Source organism: Accipiter gentilis, chromosome 27 (assembly GCF_929443795.1).
Source record: "Accipiter gentilis chromosome 27, bAccGen1.1, whole genome shotgun sequence".
In the NCBI taxonomy this organism is placed as follows: Eukaryota; Metazoa; Chordata; class Aves; order Accipitriformes; family Accipitridae; genus Astur; species Astur gentilis.
This window is the reverse complement of record NC_064906.1, coordinates 6,998,473-7,021,093: the sequence shown is the minus strand read 5'-3', so window position 1 is coordinate 7,021,093 and position 22,621 is coordinate 6,998,473. Positions and strand designations below refer to the sequence as shown.

General features: G+C 40.4%; 1 protein-coding gene across 2 annotated transcripts in view; it reads right to left on the bottom strand.

Annotated features, from left to right (window-relative positions):
• Positions 1-13,299, bottom strand: part of DOK6 (docking protein 6) — a 266,551-nt gene extending 253,252 nt beyond the window's left edge. For both annotated transcript variants that reach the window (XM_049830463.1, XM_049830462.1), the window contains exon 1: positions 13,048-13,299. In XM_049830463.1, coding sequence (XP_049686420.1) covers positions 13,048-13,113 — 66 coding nt within the window. In that variant the 5' untranslated portion in view covers positions 13,114-13,299. The remainder of the gene's footprint in view (positions 1-13,047) is intronic.
• Positions 13,300-22,621: the final 9,322 nt, after the last annotated feature.

Genomic DNA, 22,621 nt, shown 5'->3' with positions numbered 1-22,621 from the left:
CAGAAGATCAATTACGTATCTACAGGCTGGTCTAGGAAATGTTTCAGGTATGACAAGAAGTGGGGGGAAAAAAAAAGGATTCTGAAGAATTGAACAAGAGGCATCGCCTCACTACAGTTTTAAACTCAATTTTGTTCAGATTGCAGCAGAGGAGAGATTCACCTTGAATATTTCTTTTTAGGAGAAATTACTATAAACCACAGAACAACATTATATAGAAACACAAGAGAACCAACTGATTTGCTTGTTCAGAGAAGAAGGAGGGGAAAAAAAAAGATTACAGGCAAAAATTATTTTCTGACATCAGGACTTCTGGAAAATACACCTCCAAAACCATTTTGAAATGTATTTAACCTCTGGGTTCTCTTAGGACATAACTGCATTACGGTATGATCGTGTCAAAACAGTGTGTCAAAATCATGTCAAAAATATTTACAAATAACATTTACTTTTCTATTTTCTCCTTCAGTTCAAAAAATCCCAAAGCAATACATCTAAACACTGTAGGTATATTATTGTATAAAAGCTGCTAGAGTAACATTTATCCTCAAATAAGTACAGTATGAGGCCCACGAGTAGAAATTCTCCCCTCATTGCCCATAAATCTCATCTAACTCTATTCCACAGCTTCTCCACCAATTCCTCCTTATGTCTTGTCGTGCGGCTTCAGTTTTTGAAGCACCTCAGACACGTAACTGATGGTTTAACCAACGTTCTCCACTGGCTGCTAAACTGTTATCACTAGCAACAGCTCCCTTCCACGATTTGTAAGCGTTGCCTTCATCCCAAATTATTAGGAAGTGTTTGAAAACAATCATCTCTAATGATCTTCTCTAGGCATTCAGACCTAATTCTTCAAAATAACCTGAATCTTCTGAAATGGTCGTGACCCAGCAATATCCTGTTTGGCCTCTGGATCTTGGGCAAGCCCAGTACTGTGCAATGGCTTATATTCTAGAAATAGAGCCTTAGCATTAACTTACCTACTCTACCTTGAAAAAACGGCAGTCTTCTGCTTTACTAAGAACTCTGGGACCATAAAAATTCCATTCCTGTTTCTCTGCAATGACACCAGAATAGAGCAGCCTGCTTCCTTTCTTTTGCTCCTTATTCCTTTCGCTACATTTTTAGTATTTACATATCTAATACATCTCACGCCATTATTGGGAATAACCGCTGTCAGAGATTCTGTTCCAATAGGGGAAGTTAGATCATAGAATTTTTTACTCTGCTTTCTGTAGATGTCACTTTTCACTAATTCACACCAGCTAAAATTTATATGCAAATGTAGATTTACTGCTGAGAAACTTTTTGCCTGTTGCACAGCCTTTCCTGCAAAAATGTTTGATCTTAACGACTTGCCAGAAGCAATTAAAAATGTACCTACACAGAATAGTGAGATCTAACGAAAAGAACGATTACGTACACCAGAAACAGCTGATCTAGTTCATCTACATGTTCGCATTTACAGCAAAACATAGGATATTTGCCTATTTTTAACATTTCCCTTTTTCTTATTCTTCTTTAGGATGGGTCTACATTAGAATTTTCACTATTAAAAAAACTTAAAACTCAGGATTATTCAATGATTGGAAAAAATGTAACATGAAGGAACTGGGTTTCATTAAACACATTACTACCTAAGTGTGTTGACACTGCATAATCTTAAGAGTATATTCAACCAATACGCACCATATTAGCAAAGTCTACCTGGTATGCTTTCAACCTTTTGCTTTGAGCTAAGACCTATGGAAGAGAATACAAATCTTTCAAGTGATTTCAAAAGGCTGCAGAAAAAGATAAATTTTTTTATTTATTTATTTTTATTAAAGGCAAACCAGTACCCAGACAATACTGGCATACACAAATCTTCTGGAAGTGCTCATGCTAGCATTACTGTTCTGGACAAACCATAATGTCATTAACTACTTTTTTTTTTTTTTAACCTCACACATTACTTTTCAATAAATACTTCTGTAGTGCTTTTTTATTGCACATATTGTGTAGGTAGATTTCCTCAAGAAACAATGCATTTTGTCATCTCTAGACTTTGCAAGTAGACTCAACTGATTCATCCTACAACCTGCACGAACTCCCACAGACCTTCCTCTAAGGAACCACACAAACACATGCTCCTTGTGCTGAGCTCTGAAATATTAATGGGTAAAACGCACAACTTACGGCTAGGTATTAGTATTACTTAGAAGAAAGCTTTGCGTAAGTCTAGAGGGTAAGGGCTTTCCAAACTGTTTTGTGGAAGAATATGCCTTTTACAAAATTTGGAGATGAGAAAACTCTAATGTCCTCTCAAAATCTGAGCAGTGATATGCTGCACTAGGAAAGGAAAAAGATGTTATAGTAACAAACATCTCTAACCCTTCCCTCCCCTTAAAATAAGGTTGTTGCATTGTGTGACATGCACTTGACAAATAGGGCTAATTTCTGCATGTCTGGGGTCAGAAATTTATATCCAGAATTGCAGACCAGTAACCCTAGCAGTTATGAAATTGTCTCATGGGCCGTATTCAGCTTTCCGAATTGTTCTGCCAGTTAGGATGTGAATAACTGTACCTTTAACATTTTCAATATCTACCTTTAAAAGTGAAACCATTCAAGACTTTAGATTTTGTGCTACAATTCTGTCTCAACCAATGCAAAAGAGACAAAAGGGCCTATCAACGTTATCAGCTTCAGACTTCTGGCATTCTTATTAGTGACACCTGTTTCTAAGATGAAAATTGATGAGAAATCATTTCTATCAGTAAGATCCAGGGCAAAAAAAATGCAAAAGCCTTACCTTCTTTGTATACAAAAAATTAAAATAGCTCAGATACCTGAACAAATCCTGACTGTAAAAAGAGACATTTCACAGAAGAATTCAATGACATGTATTTTCCAACCAAAACTAATAGTCTGCATATAACATTAAGATAGACAGTGATCCTGCTCGAGCAGGGGGGCTGGACCAGATGACCTTCAGAGGTCCCTTCCAACCTCAGCCATTCCGTGGTTCTGTGACTCAAACCATTAAAAATAAATTCTTAATTATTCCAATGTTTTCTATACAGTGGTAACACCTAATAACAGTTTTGACCATGATCAGTGCTAGCCAACCTACGTATCTAAAATGAGAATTTACCAAAAGTTTATAGTTGAAGCAGACAAAATAAAGAAGCGGTAGATGAAGAGATTATACTCATTTTACAGACAGAAACATTAAGCTCGGAAAGCCTGTTTCCCATTTACACTAACAGCATTCTTCACTATGCTGGCAGTATAAGGGGCCTTAATGCAGCTTTAAATTTAATTTATGTAGTGTACAGTGGGCTTAGTATAAGAATAAGGTTGGAATGAATCAAAGTGCTCAAGATTACAAATTACATCTCTGAAAAAGACTAAAATTTAACTCTTCTCATATATAGTCGAACACGTAAGCACAAAGATTTCTGTCTTCAATAAAGAGGTTATTTCATTAACCGTGCAAAAAAGCTCCAAAACCCTTAGTGTAGTTTAAGATACAAGGACTACAGAGGAAAAAAAAAAAAAAAAAAAAAATCAATAAAATATCTTTCATTTTACTACCCTTCTTGTTTCAACTATGGAAAATTAACCTTCTAGCTTTGTTGTTAGGATGCTGTTGATCTTTCATATACATACATACATATACACACACATAAATGTTATTCACTTGAAAGGCAAAAGCATTATATTTCTCCTCACTCATAAAAATTATTTCTTTATGTATTTGTATCTGTATAAGTCTCAGTCTTTTTAGGATTATCAGTAACAGTATACAGGGATGGAGTTCAAAAAACTGTAACCCTGAGAATAATAATATCAAGCACCAAATCCGGTACTACATATAGGGCTACAGCTTGATTCATCCTCACTACCTCTTTGATACTCGGAAGTCAATAAATTTATTTTCAGATGCGAAACTTAAGCCATCCCAGGTGATAAGTCTCAATCTCTCTCAGACAGTGGGTAAACACTGTGCAACTTAAAAGCAAGAATCGCTAATATAAGAGCGGACAATATGACTAACGTAGTACTTGGCCTTGCATGATCGATGGAGAAAAAGACGTTCATTAAGAACGATACCATATAAGAAGGTGAGGATCTTCAGTGCCTGCTGCAGAAGTCAGAGAGATCTGAATGTATTTAGCAACTGAAAGGACCATGCACTGAGCAGCTACAGCTTGCTTTTGTTATGCCAAAAAAAACCCTGTTCTTTTTCTGTTCTCCTGTGGAAACTGTATCTGCTGAGGTACTCACAGAAACAGTTTAAAAGTAGAGTTTCAAGACAAAAAATAATTATCATTCAAAGTATTACTGTTCTTACTGCATCAACAAAAATTACTTTCATCAGCAAAACAACTTTATTTGAAAGTACCTTATTATTATCATACCAATCTAGCAATTAGTAATTTCATATATCAACTTCAGTTAACATGGAAGTTTTCTCCAATCTTAGTTAAGTCTCATATAGTTTATTTTCTCACAGTCTCTCATCATATTTAAGCTAAATAACACATTTAGCGTATCAAGTCAATACATTATCAAAGCATTCTCTACAAGTGGTCTGACAAATGAGAACAAAAAATAAAAGCAATGATAATGAATACAAATTATATTCATCATAATGATGCCTAAAGGCCAACCACAAGCAGACTGCTCTTTCTAGGTACTGTACAAAAACAATAATTGTGACCACTCCTTCAGAAAACCCTTTTGTATTATGATTTTTTAAGACCTCATGTATTCTTTTCTCTTTGCAGGAAAAAAAACCAAACAAAAAACACTTGGATGAGAAAAGAGAACATACCAATTCACTCTGAGGACAGGGGACCTTGGAGCAACAGTGTCTAAAAATAAAAATATTCCAGGGACAAAAACCAGAGAGTATTAGAAGTATCATGAGCTTCCTGCTCAAAAACAGTCCTAATTTGGTTCTACAGTAGTGAAAACCTTTTGATGTTAAAAACTTTGGTATTAATTCTTTTTGCAAGGAACAGGTAGGGGAAACACACTGGATAGCCTTTCCTCCAGTAGGCAGACAGCGTGTAACTTTTTCCCCCAGATCTAGTCAATGCCATGTGTTCCCAATTCCTTACTGACAGGTTAATGAATTCAGCCTTTCCAAAGTTCAGTCCAGATAAGCTGGAGATGATGAGGGTCAGTTTGGCAACTGAACAACAGAGAGAAAGAAGATCAACCTTTTAAAAGATTTACACACTTTCTTTAATTATCTTCCTAATTTACGTGCATCTGAAGTGAACAGTAATTCCTCTGAGGCTCCATTTGCATGGTCCTGTAACCGCTCAGTATGATCGCAATGACACGTTTCACACATTACTGTTGTTAAAAAGCTGCCAATACTGGAAGACTTATTTTGTAGTGAAGTTCACTGAGAAGAAGTATATTCCATCACTACCTTACAGAGTGCATTTTTTTTTTCTCCTTAATTTCTAAGTAGACTTCATTTTAAATTCATCTTCAGTTTTAGTCTGAGCTTTCCAAGAAAGAGTCAGTAAGAGTATTCCTGGAGTCAGCAGACTGAATTCTCATACCAGCTGAAAATCTCACGATTTAGAAATCTCTTGACTTGGACCACGCTTTCAGTTATACTAGCTGTGCTAAACAATCACACAAATTTTCTTCTCAGACATGATGCGTGGTTATGTATTCCAAATAGTATAAAAATACTAACAGAAAGAAAGCATTTATGTGACACACAACTGTCAAGACAGTTACTGCAAGCTCTACTCTCCCTCAACTCTTCTTTATAAGTTTGCAATTTTGTCCAACTGTATACCAACTTCCCTCCATAAGATTAAAAGGTTTCCTTCTTTATCTTTGTCAAATTCCACAGTATTTAGAGTTGAACTATGTATTTTATCCGGAAAAAATTTTCAACTAAATGATGATTAATTACAGTAATATACTAGTATCTTTCTGGATCTTAGAGCTGCATTGCAAGTTGAAGAGACCAAAGCCACGAAATGCAGCACAACATTTACAATTATTCATTTAAATATAACAGATCTCAAAGGCTACAGTATGCAGTAAAATACCCACATTCTGGTTCAATAACACTTTTTTAAAGAACAGTGAAGGATATAATTCAGCATCCATACATATTAAAGTACTTTTCACCTTCAGCAAAGAGAATATTTTACGTTGCTTGCTAAGACTGCATACAAGTATATTAACTACATCATGACATTTGTGAAAAGCTGTTCAACTAGCAGATCTTTTACACAACCTAAAATAAAAGACAAACGTTCCAGGGTAATGTAGACCCAAACACCCTTATGTGTATTTAAAAAAAAAAAAAAAAGAGCATTTCACAGCATGCTTTTTTGGAAATTTCTCATTAGTACCTATCTAAAATGTATTCTCTATACATAGTCATATATATAACTTTATAACTAACAACTGATTCACATATGCTGTTGCCTGAATATGTTGTTGCCAGGCAACTGCTATAAAGCATTTTGCACTGCTTGCAAAAATCTGAATGAATGATTCGAAGAGAGATTATTTCTAAAAAACTAGGAAGAAAACTCACTACTGGAATGACATTAATAATTCCTTGCATATTTCAAAGATTCACAGAGAATGTTCCTTCCATAATTACTGATTTGAGAAAGGACAACTCCTTTGAGTAGGATTTGAAGGGCATTTTACAACAAGGAAATTCATGTTCTATGCATGCGGCTAATGTTCCTGCCTGGACTCTGAACCAAAGCCACCAAAGTTAATGGCTTCCTTTAAATTGATCAGGGTCTTTTCATCGGGTCATTAATGTCCATCGTAGCACAAAAATGACAGACTCCTAAATGAAAAACCAGGCCATCACCTTATAGGAGATACAAATAAGTTCTCAATAAAATTTTACCATCTCACAATATGCAAGTGAAAGAGATCAAGTCTACAAACATTTCTTTGTGTAATCTTCATACAGCTACGGTGTAATCTCGCTGAGGCTAATGATATTACACACAAGAGCAAAAATAGAAGCATCTATAATCCAATGATAACATGGATGTGATATGTTATCTGCAAAAGAGAAACTATTTGTCCCTTTAACTAAGTTAAATTAATAGACCTTTGGCTATCAGACCTCTTCAGAATTAAGAGGTGGAAAAGCACATCAAGGAAAGCAACTGGGAAACACAGCGACTCCAAAGTGCATACCACAAGCCTGACTTACAAGTTTCTTTAAACACTAACATTAGCATAAAAAATTGTTGGACTTTTTGTCCTTGTTTACAATGGCTGAAATATATTTCTTTCCTTTTCCTGCACAATGTGCTTAATCAATAAGAACTGGTCAAAAGCTGAAAATGATTGTTCTTTCCTTAATGACCAAATCGGAAATCCATATATTTTCCATTTAATTCTTCAAATCCATTCATGTAACTGTAGCAAGAAGAGGTACTGAAAGCAGTAATTATTGGTATTTTAAATTATACTTTCAGTATTAAGTAGTAAATGTGACTAGCTTCTTTAATGGATTACAGTGAAATCCTTTTAATTCCATATCTCAGGTTGTCTTGAGCTAGCATGAAAAAGGAACTCCTTTACATGGAAGGAATCTGGCATCTAAATTCTGTCAGTCTGGAGCTTTATAAAAATTAAAATAAATTCATTATAAATAGGAATTAAGTTTTTATAGTTTCATTTGAGTTATTTTCATGCTCCGAGATGTAATTCATAGTTTAGGTCATCCATCAGGATGCAGTTATAAATGGCAATTTTGGTGACTTCAAACAGGCTGAGCAGATTTCCCATAGATAATTATATAAAATAATCTTGAAAGGATATTCATTAAAGGCTGCACTATTTGCTTGTGCTGTTTCATTCGTTTGTTTCTCAGAACACGCTATGGCAACTCGAAGAAATAGAAGAACCTTTACTCTGCCCTCTGTATTCATCATGACCCACTTGCAAAGCTGCTGCCATCAATGAATGTAATCTCAAACTCGGGACATTTTGCAGATCCCTTCGCTTTCTTCACCCCAAATACATACACAAAATCAATTAAATGTTAGGATTTTGTAAGACACGTACTGCATTATTTCAAGAGGAACTAAGCTGCAATCAGAGGTTCGTATTCATAGCATTGTTAGTGCTGACTGATTGAAGACAGGGTTAACAGCAGAAGGAGAAATGCCGTTCATTTCCAGAAGAGGTACCTGTAATGATCTAAAAGTATAGTTAAAAATAGGGGGGTTTATATGGTAAAACTTTTCATTTGGTGACTAAGAACAACCTGTTATTTATTACTCAATCAAGACTGACTGGCAGGTACTATTTTTGCTTCAGATAGCGGTATTAAACTGAACCACTCAGGAAATAATTCTACTCAGTACGTGGAAACATAAAAAACAGTATTTATTCACCGAGTGAAAATTTCCGTTAGATAGGATTCTTTTGTTCTGTGGCCAAGGCGTGCAAAAAAAAAAAAAAAAAAAAAAAAAAAAAAAAAGGGAATAAAAAAGACAAAACCAAACAAAAAGATTATGACTTCGAAGGTTGATATGGGTCAAAACAAGACTATCGAAGTGACACAACGCTCATTTTTAATTAGACTTCCTAATGTGACATCAAATTGTTTTTCTTCTAAGAAACAGCACTTCAACAAGGCATGAAATCCTCGCAGCTTAGTTTATTAGGAGGCAACAAAGGGATTCCAATCTGCTACAAGAAAGTTTCAGCCTATAAGCACAGCCAGCGCAGTATAAAATTGTGTCATATGAATTTTAATGCGACACAAGTATGAAAGATTCCAAAAGAACAAAGGCAGCACAGTCCTGTTCCACACTACACAAATGACCTATTCTGATCTGAACAGCACACCACATTACAATCAAATTTATTTCAAAGGAGGGTCGCACAGGTCAAATGTAATGGCTGCAAGAATGAGGTATTTCCTTTATGTAGTATTAGAGAAAAGCAAAATATCAAACAGCGCAAGAATGCCAGAGCACTGAAAAGAAAGGCCTATTTAGGCTGCAGGGAAACAGATTTTTAAAAGATGTTTTAATTACAGTTATCCTCACTGACTACAGTTTCTAAGTTTCAAAGATACTTGTGATACCTCAATAAAGATGTCATGTATACATGTGAGATTGTCTACTACTACATAGGCTTTAATACACATCTAGTATTTCAAGTCACTGTAGAAATGTTTTATATACAGCTCATGCTTAACAAAAGTAAGGAGATAAGCTAAATGGTCTGACTGGCTGGGTGTCTCTTCATGGCCTGACACCTCCATGGCAGAAAGCAGGATATTCCCAAGGGAGGCAAATGTCAGATTCCAGCAACAACAGAGAGGCTGGTAAAGCTCCTCATTTTGGCAAGCTCAGCATCCACCCCTACATCAAAAGAAGCTACTCTAACAACATAAATATATCAGAACTTGAAAATACTGGACTGTCAGAAAACAGAAGTCTGTTAAGATGTAAATCCAATGGTAGACGAGCACTTGAGGATTATGGTGGAAAGGCGTCAAAAATTCTTAGTGATCAGGTATCAGTAAACAAAAAGTAAGGGCAAATTCTCGCAGTACTTCTTGGCATGTATTCCCATCAAGACTTAGGCCTCATCCTTTCTGACCAGAATCAGTAACTGATGGCAAAACAGCTCTGAGTCCTGACCACTTGGTTCAGAATGGACGTTTGTCCGTCCTCCGTGACTGGAGACGGCATTCGCGCATACTACGAATCCAGTTTGCATACATGTGGGGAGTAGGTAGCCAGGGTAACAAGCACTTAAAGCAAGGTATAGCCGTAATAAGTCAGAGGTAAACACGTGATACCGTGAAAAAAAAAAAACAACAAAAAACCACCACCACCAACATACATAAAGAGTTTCTATTTTACAAAGGACAAAATCAATAAAAGGAGGCAATCAGAAGAAGATTCACGACTTGAGGTTTTCCAAACTAAATTCTTGGAAAACTAAATTCTACCAGAAACTTCACACCAAGTCAAATGTTGTCAGTTGTTGGGTTTTTTTAATAAACTGAAATACGCTATCTGATTTTGCTCTATGGTATCATGTCACTCAGTTCTACCTGAAACTTTACAGGTTGCATTATACTGAAGTATCTTCCATTTGATTCCCAGCCAGGGCTCCCTCAGTCACAAAACAAGACAGAATAAAAGCTGCACTGGAAGAATTTCCGTAATGAGTTGGCTACCAGCCTAAAGGCTAGAATTAGTTTTATTGCCCAAGTCTAGCACTAAAATTGGTATTAGTCACCTCGGCTCTCCAAGTTCTAATCAATCGACTTTTCAGGAGACATTGAAATATTCAAAGAATGTAGATTATTATGACCAAAAAAACCAACCCCAACACCAGTAACTTCCAGTGTCTAAGAATAAAACATAACCAGCAAGAGATACAATTCTATTTACGTATTTCAGCATGATCTTAACCTTAGTTTCCAGAATGCATAGCTCTCTTTCCCTCCTTTCAGTATTTTTTGGAGGTTAAAAATATTCGTTTGTTAACAGACATTTATATCCCTGAAAACTGATGTATTCACCTACATTATGACACCTCTAGTGTAATTCATTAAGGTTTGGACTTGGAGATAGACATAAGGGAAAAAAATGCAAACCTTTAATGTTTCACTTGGTGAATAAAAATTGCATTAATTTAGGAATTCAGTCACAAGAATCCAATTAGCTATGGATATATAGACACATATTCATACCTTTCAACCATCACACTCATTTGAATTTTGATGCTATTTTCTATAAAATATAATCCATTTTACATTGTACTTAATAGATTTATTCAGATGTGCATCCCCATATGTCATATTTAAGCTTATACTACCACCTGCCTGAGGCTCTGTAGTCTGAATTGTCAGCCCCACACACCTCTTCAGTAGAAAATCCTCCATAGACACCGCATGAACCGTTTCACTTCTGCTTAGTGTAGAAGTATGATAATCATTCTGACCATGAATTATATCCACTCCAAAAAAAATGCAGTTACTTCTCCCCGACAAAAATCAGATTAACGTCTTCAAAACAAAATATTCAAGCTACGCAAGATATGCTGCAATGAAATACCACTGTCCTCGTAATTTTATTTTCACAAGTCATCAAGTATCATCCAAGATTACTGTAATATGAACTCTACATTTGTTGCATATATGCTATACGCACAGGTATATGAAAGTATTCACGTATCTGGAGATATGCATAAACAGAATTTCATAGTTAAAGGACTCCGAGATACCTTCAAACACAGATTTGCAAATCAAATAGATTAACTCTGCTTCCAGCTACCAACATCAAGGTGATGTGATACCATCATCTCACCGCTTTGTGTTGGGCCCATCTGACACTGCCGAGCTGGGGAAAAACTGATGAGCAAAGGTTAAGCAGAGGACTGCCAGAATCAAACTAAGGCTTGGAAATTGCTTCTTCAGATAGACTAATGCTTGACTGATGCCCGGAGCGACTCCGGGGTTGCAAAATCGTTAACAAGAGCAGCCATTCTCTTTGGATTTACACCATCTCTCAAACATTTGGAGTCGGTGCTATTAAGGATTCGGACCAAACTCTTCTGTGCTCTTTTGGAATTAACAGCTCTGCCAAGGCAGCGGAGTGCTCCAAAGGTCAGTTTATGATTAGTCTCCCACCACCCTGCACACCGCGTCTGCAAGGAAAGCACAGCATCTGGGGGGCAGGGAGAAGGAGGAGATAAGTACTAGCACCGGGATAAGCTCCCAGAGCACGACTTGGAGGAGGGTGGATTTCACACAGCCCCTGCTCTGTTCGGTTTTGGGGCAAGCAGGGAGAGGCAGCCCACCTTCCCGGAGGGCAGAGCAGGTAGGGACCCCTGCACTGGTCTGCACCCCTGGAGAAAAAGCCAAGGGTGAACCCAACGAAGAACCCCCAGCCCTCCTCCCAGCCCCGCCAGGTTTAGTCTCAAGCCCACAGGGACCCCGGGCTTTTGGCAACACCAGCAGCTGTGCAAGCCAGCAGAGGCCTCGGGGCTTCCAGCTCCCCTGAGCCTTCTCCTTCTCCTTCGCACAAAGGGTAGGAGAAAACCCGAACCGAGGAGTCCCGGGACCGTCGGAAGTTCAGGGAATCCTGGCTCCTGCGCGCACTCTGCTCCAACTTCACCGCCTTTTCAAGCCTTGCCCTGCCCCGTCCGGGAAAGTGCCCGCGGCCAGTCCGATAACACGGTGTTATCTCCGGCCTCCCCCAGCATCCCGGCGGGTACAGAGGCCAGCCACCCTCAGCTGAGGGACCACCCCTAGTTCAGATCGCCGTCAGCTCCCGCATCTGCCTTTCGGTCCAGGCGGCTGTCACCCCCCTTCCCGCTGCAGGCTCCCCTTTCCCCAGCGCCCCATGCCCTCGGGCACCAAGGCAGACCCCCCTCTTCTCAGTTACTAGCGGGCTGCTCTGGTACCAGCCTCCAATATTTTATTTATTTTTTTTTCAGACCTCGCCCTGATCGAAGGCATCCCTTTGCCAAAACGGGAGAGGACGGAGGGAGAATGCGTGCACAAAGTTTTTACAGATCCTGCCTGCGCCCTCCTCCCCCCACCCAAGCCCCTGCCGGAGGCAGCAAGGCGAGAGGCAGGCGGGGGGGGGGGGGGGGGGGGACGACGGACACACACACGGCCGGGGAGTCGGCGGGGGGCTTGGGGGGTATGTCTGCCCCGGCCTGTGGGATTCGGGAAGGACGGAGGGACGGGGCGAAGCTTTCCGCCGAGAGTGATCGCGACAGGCGCTCGCTGCGAAAGAAGGTAGGAGCGGCGCCTTGCCGGAGAGGGGGGGGGAGAAGCCGGCTCTCTCCGAGGTGCAATGGCAGCGCATCCCCACCGACCCCTGCGGAGAAGGGAGCAAAGTCGGAGCAGCGGCGGCGACAGCAGCAGGTCGCCGCGCCCCGCGCTGGCGGCCCCGGCCCGGGGCACCGCCGCCACCGCCCCCCCCCCAGGCCGGCGAGGCGGCCGCCGGCGCCTCGCCCCCACCCCGGGCAGGGCCGGCGAAGGGAGAGCTCACTCACCCCCAGCTTCCTGCTGCGGATTTTCACGTAGCCCTGCTTGACTATATCGTTAAAGTTGGAGGCCATGGCCAGCGCTGCCTGCTTCCTCCCCTCCGCGCCTGGAGTCGTCGTCGTCCTCCTCCTCCTCCTCCTCCTCCGCCGCCTCCTCCTTCTCCCCCGGGCCCTCCCGGGTGCCGCCGGCCGCCGGCTCCCGAGGCGCCTCTGGCATCCAGGCAGCGGCAGGCGCCGCTCCGCTCCGCACCACCCCGGGGCGGGGGGAAGGCGGGGGGCGGCCGCTCCGCTCTCCGCTCTTCCGCCGGCCCCTCGCCTCTCCCGCTCCGCTCCCCTCCGCGCCGCCCGGCGGCTGCTCCGCGGCTGCCCGCGCCTACGGGCGGGGAGGCGGGCGGGGCGGCGGGCGGAGCGGAGCGGGGACACCGCCCCCGGCGCCGCGGCCGCGGAACCCGCCTCCAGCGCCAGCCCTGCCCGCCGCCGGGGGTCGGGGGTCGCCGCCCGGGATGGTGGCCCCGGGGAAGGAGGGGGGGGGGGGGGGCGCGGGTCTGGGAGGCAGGGGAGGGGACACGGGCTCGCCGCCCCCGGGCAGGGCGCAGAGCGGAGGCCAGATGCTCTCCTCGGCCTCGGCGCTGTTGCCCGGTTTTCTCCAGGCTGTCAGATGGCCGCGGCATCCCCCCGCTCGGGTGGCAGATCCCTTCGGAAACACGGCCCGGGAGGGCATCTTGCTGCGTCTGTAGTCAGGAGGCCGCGTAGGCGCCCACCACCAAACGTTGAAATACCGTGTCAGCAGGACTAACTCGATGAAACAAACATCTCAACTACAAAAGTTAAAAGAAAAAAAAAAAAAAAAAGGTCCAAGTCCATCTGAACTCAAAAAGCGAGGTGTCACACCTGGGCATCCTGTGCCCGCCGCAGCGATGGCCGCCTCTTTAGTTGCTTACGCTGCTCGTTGAGGTGGATCTAGCAAAAAAGAAGGGCTTCTGAGAAAAACAGATAATGTTTAGAAGAGATCGGGAAGAAGGCAAAAAAAATTGGAATTGGTTGGGTTTGCTTTAGTTAGGTGCAAAACAGGGGTGGCCAAGAATGAACCTAAACTGCTTGAGAAAGGAAAACTACAGAGGTATGGGACTGACAAGACAGCGCATTACCACTGCTCTATAAAATTGTACTTCATAAACGCTTTCGGTGAAAAAAGTTTGATTTTTCTCATAAGCTTAATAAAGCTTAATAAGCCTCATAAGCTCTTTTCCTGGATACTTACTTTCTACTGCACTATTGCCCTAAAGTTTTATGCATCAGGAATTTGCAGCACACAGCGTGCTACAGACTGGGGCGGTGAAACCTATTTCTACAGTTGAAAGTTTGTCCGATTTTCAAAATCGATAGACAATATTCTTAGTAAATGGATTATGAAGTTTGTTATAACTTCGTTGGTTTTGCGTATCCAACCTTCTGCAAATTAGACTTTCTCCTTCAGAACTTACGTCTAGAGATTAATCTTGCAGCAAATAGGAAAGATACAATCTCAAATTGATTACAGTGCTTGGTTGATGGGATTATAAGGAAAAGCTTTGTAACGTCACTGTAACTACCTGGAGTACTGCGTTCAGCTCTGGGATCTTCAGCACAGCAAAGACATGGACCTGTTGGAATGGGTCCAGAGGATGGACACAAAAATGAGCAGAGGGATGGAACACCTCTCCTATGAGGAAAGGCTGCGAGAGTTGGGGTGGTTCAGTCTGGAGAAGAGAAGGCTCCAGGGAGACCCGATTGCTGCCTTTCAATACTTAAAGGGGGCTTATAAGAAAGATGGGGACAAACTTTTTAGCAGGGTCTGTAGGGATAGGACAAGGGGTAGTGATTTTAAACTAGAAGAGGGTAGATTTAGATTAGGTATAAGGAAGAAATTTTTTACGATGAGGGTGGTGAAACACTGGCACAGGTTGCCCAGAGAGGTGGTAGATGCCCCATCCCTGGAAACATTCAAGGTCAGGTTGGACGGGGCGCTGAGCAACCTGAGCTAGATGCAGATGTCCCTGCTCATTGCAGGGGGGTTGGACTAGATGACCTTTAAAGGTCCCTTCCCACCCAAACCATTCCATGATTCTGTATAGGGGAAATGGGAGATAAAAGAAAAATCTTGATGTTTCTGATTTCCAAAACATTTTTGATTGTGCTGAAGGTATTTTTGCTAGTCCATCATAAGCCACGTATAGAATCCCATTTAAAAAAAACCAAACAACAAACCAACCAACCAAAAAAACCCCCAAACAAAACAGAATCTGTATTATTATCTAGAATAGTATTATGATCTAAACTCTTGCATCTTCACTGACTGCTGTTGGCTTTGCATCCAAGTCCAACAAATGTGAAAATTATGATACTAGGCCAAGAAAATTCTCTTTTCCCAGAGTAACCCTTATTTTATTTAATCTGAATATTTTGCTGTGGTCAATTAATAAATGGTGAAGCAGACGAACGTTTACCTATCCTTTTATTTTTTTAACAACTTGCTTCTTGTTTATATGAATTTTGGAACATCTGTTAGGAGTAAGATTCTGCTTTATATTTATCAGAGCAAAAAATTCTACATAGTTATACAATTGTTTATAAAAGTCATGATCATAAAAAAGAATAGAGAAAAATACCTAGCCTCTGTAGAATTGTGGTTTCCTAGGTATTTCTAGCGAAATATCAAAAGGATATCATAAGTTTGAACTTCTACTTTGGGCACAATACGACTTCTTCCGTAATTTCTGTTTTAATGATATGTCAACTCAGAATATTCTGTGATTTTAGAGAGAAAACTGGGATATGCCTACAAGAGAATTCTTTCAAGACACCTTACAACATATTAAACGTAAGCTTTGTTCAAAATGAGACTAGCCATTGTTTAAAGTACAGAAAGCTCTTGAAGGATCAAAAAGGAGAGGAACATTTCCTTTCAGTTGCCAACCAGAAGAGTACATAATCCTATTCAATTAACTGACAAAAAGACATTTCCCTTACAGATTAACCCTGAAAGGTTTGTAAGTTTGTAGACCTGGTTTCAGATGCAGTCCCTGCCCCCTTTTCACCACCTCTCAGCTACACAAAAATTGACTTGTAGGATCTGAGAAAAAATTGTCTGTGTCCTCATATTGAGATAGAGCTAATGGTATGATTGATTATTTTTTTTTTTTTTTTTTTTTTTTTTTTTTTTTTTTTTTTTTTAAGGATTGTGCTGTATATTGTACGAAAGGGGCAGCAGTTTCAGAGCATACAGCATTCCTGGGCATTTTTTAGTTTTTCAGTCTCTGCAGTAAGAGGTAACGATACAGCAGAACTTGTGTCACCTCCCTAACATGCATGTCTTGTTGTCAGAACTCTATTGTTTGGAAAATTTCCTGCCAGTGAAATTGAAGAAGGTGATATATCTCCAAAGCTAATCAGCCATTTATTCTTGAGTATATTACTTTATCATATCACATGCATGAAGAATGGTTTTGATGGTATAGATAATCATATCTCTATTAGTAATTTTCAACGGATTCTTGTATTTTTCTTTACAATCCGTGTATGAGTTTCATTATTATTATTTATTTTATTACAATAAAAATGCAATAAGAGATAAGCAAAACATGTGCAAAATACAAAGCATTTTCATTCTACATTCTACAGAGTGTGTAAACTAGACAGCCTGAGCTTAAAAGATGATCGGTCTGGTATTTATTTTCAGCTGCTTTGGATAGCACCCGTCAGAATGATCAAATATTCATTTGCGTATGGGTCCCATGGGCAGCTTGTGGCACAAGTGCATAGCAAGGCCACTCCGAATCCCCGGAAGACAGCCGAACTGTCTTGTTACTTCCCCGCAAAAATAGTCTTGCGTTCATAACACATTCATACATTGTATTTGCTGTGAAAGTCACAACTTACGGAAGAAGATTCTCCAAAGCAGTCACCCCAAATGCTTTAGCCTGTTTTTCTTCAGAAATCTCAGAAAGACAAATGTTCTCGGGAACTCAACAGGTACAAAGTCAGTGGAGCCAAAAGCAGGAGGCAGGAAAGACATAGTACGATTCTTTCTGAAGAATACATTGCCGTGAACTAATGCCTTATATATTTTCTAAAAGATTATTTCTGATATGCCTGTTGGTGTGAAATCATAATTTGGAAAGGGAAATGATTCGGCAGGTAATCAAGCCATAAATTATTTCAAGCAGAGAAGTTAATTTCTAATCTACCTAACATAAATGCAATCAAATCTAATACTATTTTGGACAGACAATATGTATTGCCATTTGCCTGTGTCAGAAAGTAATTAATTTAAATGAAATGATCTTCACCTGTGCTTGCTTGAAAAAAATGAACAAATTTTGGCAGTATATATTTTAAATCTGACTTTATATGTCCCCTGTTTGTGAATGATTCACATTCATAAATGATTCTCCAGTGACAGCTATCTGTGTTTGAAGTTTCCAGCCAGGATGGACTTTCACCACACTTGCCAAAGAGGAGCACAGAGAGCTCCCTCTCAGTTTTTAGCAAAGCAAGCTGTTTCTCCCTCTTTTTCTTGATCGAATACCAGCTGAGTCTAAAGGAAAACCTCTGGTTAAAAGTTTATCAGGGAACTGGCAGTTAGTATTTAATCAAGACATCGGATAAAAAACATGTTCTCACCTAAAGCTGTTTCCAATCTAAAATAAACAGTAATTTTTATTATGATAATAGAAATTTGCATAGGCAATGCCAAGAAAGACACATTAGCTAATGTATTATTAATGCGTTGGAAGCCTACCTTCAGCTAGGCTTCAGACAATTATTTTGCTCCAACTCATAAATCACATACTAACCAGAGTCCTTTGTGAACTAGCATGAAACATAAATCACCTAGATAGACAATATTAAAAACCTATTGTTTTCTATGGGCATTGTTAACAGCACAGCCATTAGTTCCTGCACAAAACCACATGCATAGTTATTCCTGGCTTACTATCCAGACCCATAGTGCATATTCTTTCATCCCCCACGTATAGGGTAGGCAGACAGGCTAACATCCTACCCTGTTGCTTCTGACCTGTGTCAGAAAGGTAAATAAATAAATGGGACATCTCCTGGTTTGTAGGGTGATGTATGATAGCTGATTAGTCTGGGTTTGGAGATCAGAAAAGGGAATATTGTCACCTCTCCTTTTCTATCAGAGAGCTAGTGAGAGTCAAATCTCTGCTCCTCTGAGACTCTTGCCTTTTGACAGAAATCATAATTTACGCTTTTTGCTCTTTGGCCCAAACCAAGAAATACTATGGCCGTGGTTGGGGCCCCAGAAACTGTGTTGGCAAACTAGCTTTGTCTTGACAGATGTGCTCTCTCGGAAGTAACTGCACCATCCCGAGGCATTACTTTCCCCAGACATCTGCCCCAATCCGGTTTTGGAGAGCAATGCCCTGAAGCAGGGGTATTAGAAGTATATGTATACTGGCTTTAGCATAAAGGGCTTAGGCTGATATATTTGACTATGAAGTGCAATATCCAAGAGTAAGATACGTTGCTTCTGCTTATGGGAAAATAGTGTTTTGAATTAAGGCAGCTAAATCTTAGAGAACCCATTAAGCCCAATCCCCTTGCAAAAAATATGCCTATAAACCCATTAATTTTCTGACTGGCTTCTGCCAATTTCTGAACATGAAACATGGTGAATACCGCATAAGTGTTCTATTTGAAATAATGTGTTTGGCATTTTACCTATGATACTCCAACAATCTTCAGAAACAGCTGCAGGAAAACTTTTAGGGAATGAAACCACATTCTGTGTAGAAAGCATTATTTTCCATTATAATTATCTTTAAAGACTCAAAGGTTGAAACTTAGCAAAGTACACTTGAAGCTTGAAGGCAAACTTGAATTCTGGTTCTTCAAAGTTTTCTACCATGGGAAGTCCTGCATTAAAAAAAATATTCCACCTGCTTACTACCTTTCTTCGTATTTTCTATGGCTTTCTAGTCTATAAATAGACAGTTATCCTCTGCTAATAAAAAGCACTATGGTGAAACAAAAGCTACCATATTCATTCTAAGAGTATTCTATTCCTACGGTTTCCTCCCCTCCCACAGGGAAGTTATATTTGATTGACCTATCAGTTTATCCTCCAATTCTGTCCTCTTAGGTAACCTTTAAGTCTGGTCTTGTGATAGAATCTCAAAAAAGAGAAATTTCTTTCCAAACTAAACCATGTGATATTGAGAAAGAGAAAGAACACAGGAAGGAGGACTATTCGTTTTATGTTTCTTACGATAGAAAGAGTAAGGTTTTATGAATATGTCTCCAGAAATATGCACAAGGAAGAAACCCAGCCTAAAACCAAGAATGTGATAATGAAGATGTAGGATAGAAATGTTAACTGAAGAATCATAGAATCATAGGATAGAATGGTTTGGGTTGGAAGGGACCTTAAAGATCATCTCGTTCCAACCCCCCCTGCCATGGGCAGGGACACCTCCCACCAGACCAGGTTGCTCCAAGCCCCATCCAACCTGGCCTTGAACACTGCCAGGGATGGGGCAGCCACAAACTCTCTGGGCAGCCTGTCCCAGCGCCTCACCACCCTCACAGTAAAGAACTTCTTCCTTACATTTAACCTAAATCTGCCCTCTTTCAGTTTAAAGCCATTACCCCTTGTCCTATCACTACATGCCCTTGTCAAAAGTCCCTCCACCACCTTAAGAAGGTGGAGAAAAGGGACTGAATGTAACACAATGAAATGTCTCAGTGCCAAATTTCACAAACTAGGAAGCAAAGTCTTCCAAACACAAGTGAAAGCTAGGACAGTCTACCCTAGCATATTTTTGTATTATAGCTGTCCCATCGTTTCCCTTTCTGACCCATTTCCCTGAGGGGAAGAGACAGGAAGAACCCGAGATAATAGGAGGAAGAGAGATCTGCCTTAAATTTAAAGGAGATTCCAGCTTGACCTAAAGCAAAGAGGAGTGGAATCTAGCTGAGATGCTGAGGAACAAAATGTGACTATTGTTAAATATAGCTTTCATCACACATTTTGTTGCCTTTTTTTTTTCTTCTGTGTTTTTGTGGTATTTTTGCAACGCCATGCTTTAAGGAAATTGCATGTACAAAATGTACAAAATTTTAGCTTTAAATTTTGTCTGACTCTTAGTGGTCAAATGCAAACTAATGTTTTTCATTATTACAGCTGTGGTAAGCCTGTCCATAAGACACAGGAACTCTAATGTTTTATACCCGGTTTCTACCCATATTGTTCCACAATATCCAAAGAGAAACATGCACCTCCACTTCTCTTGTCTAGGCTGGCTTGGGGTTGCCATTGTGGAGATCTGAGGGAAAGAAATAACAAGAGTTAGGTAGGAAGGCTCTGGATGTGCAGGAAGATACTGGGAAACATGTCTAAATAGGGACCATCCTTGAGAACATCCTCAGGATCCTCATGAATCTCGACACAGCCTAGTGGAAAACCCAGCCTGGTGGGAATAAAAAAAATGAAAGGTGGGTAATAGCTTAGAAATTCTGTGAAAACGGATGTCAGGTAAACAACAAACACTGCAACTAGTCCTATCAGTAAGGGAAGGCAAGTAAAGTTCACCTATCACATTTTCAGCATTGCTGTTGTCTTCTGGCCAATCCCCATGATCACACTCTAGACTATACACAGAGTGAGCTTCTTCCCTCCAGGTGTTGCCAGAGACAGTGGGTTACTGAGGCTAGGATGTCTAATAAAGGAGAAAAATCCCAAATTCCTAGCAGTCTAGACTTCATTGGTTTTGCTCACAAAATGGCTTGTTCAGAATCCAGCTGCACTGAGCGCACCAGCTCCTCTCACCGCGAGCAGCCCCTGCAGCCTGAGAAAGGCAGCTGGGTGCATAACTTTTCCATGCGCTCACAACCGAGATTTATGCTTTCCCTATTTCAAATAGTGGCCCTTGTGGATATTTCAGAATATAGTATTACTAATAGTAGCGGAGGAGGTAACTGTCCCCAACCCACTGCCTCGGGATCATACCTCTCATTATTTACTTTACCACAAACATACTGAAGCTTTAGAAAACTGGATGAAGCACCTCCTCCAGGAGAACATACAAACCCACCGTTTTATAAACCTTTGTTCATCTGAGAGTGTCCTGGGAACACCGTACCCCAAACTGGTGCATATTCCACTGTTGGGTGGGCGTATCTGGACTGGTGCTAGCAAAGGGCTGTCAAATTTACAGAGACCTTCTGCAGTTTCTGTCAGTACCTGGAACTTTCACAGTTCACAGGACTGTCAGAGTCCCAGAGAAAAAGTTTGAGCTTGTGGGGAGGTCTACCCTTTGGGTAGGGTCCAAGACTGGGGATTATACTGCATTTTTATAAGCCCTAACGTGGCTGTGCCTTCAAATCCAGTGAGAAACCCAGCATCAATCTGTTAACGTCCACAGGAATCACGGTTGCGGTCTGCATTTTCCCTGGGCTGACGCTGACTTGTTCTACTCTGCGCGACCCCAGCTATTCCAGCCTGGGTCCTTCGCGTGGGCAGGTGAGGAGCGTCAGGAGGAAAAACCTATTTCAGTCCTCGCAGCCACGTGCTTTCCACTGGAAGTGGAGCATCGTGTCGTGTCACTGTTTTTAATGTGTTACCAAGTCATCATTCCTCACCCTCCATTGCTTGCAGTATCAGGTGGAGTAGGCGGTAGGCACCCCTTCAGGAAACGCACAGTGTAAAACATAAATATTCCCCTGCTTATCTCCAAACACCTACGTGTATGATTTTGCAACTAAATCTTACCTGAATAACTTTGCAGAATGGTTCAATATTAACATCACTGACTTTCTGTAAATCTTTAGAAGCAATAAAGGTGTTATGTACATAGCTAATTGCCAATCCTTAATCCTTTAAGGTTAATACTTAATACTATTTTTTGTAGTTAATGCATTTTTTTTTTCCTCTATACAGCAGTTGAAGCTTCAGCTTGAGAAAATAGAAAATGGATAGACTTTTTTTGAAAAACTTGAATATATAAACATTTTTCTAGGTCAAATAGTTCAAAAAAGGCTTTTCAGATGAGATAATTGTTCTCTGAAAAAAATTTCTCTTATCGCATTTGAAAACATTTGTGACATTTTAGGCTGAATGAGAAAATCTTCTCTAATATTCATTCATTTGCCTCTAAATGTACACGTAAGCATGTGTTCATGCACAAATAAATGTAGGGTCCAAGGTGTAACTTATAATAGAACCGTTATCTGTTTTCATACCTTAACTGCAATAAAGCTCTTGTGTATGTCTATAAAATGGAGTTAAACATTTTATGAATGTTTAAAAATCATCCAGGAATCCATCAGCGTCTGACTTACTTGACTGCATTCTTTTCTTTTTTTTATAGCTTCAATTTAGTTATACAGATCTGGGCACCTAATTCATTCTTTTGTTCCAAAGACAGTAATTTGAAAGGAGTACTTTCCATGAACCTAACAGTTTGGAGCACTAAATGTATTTTCAGACAACTGTAATGATTTGATAGAAATTTCTGAGTTGATCATTTGTGACTGTCAGATATGCTATTACTTGCTTATCATCTTTTATTAGAAGGTGATG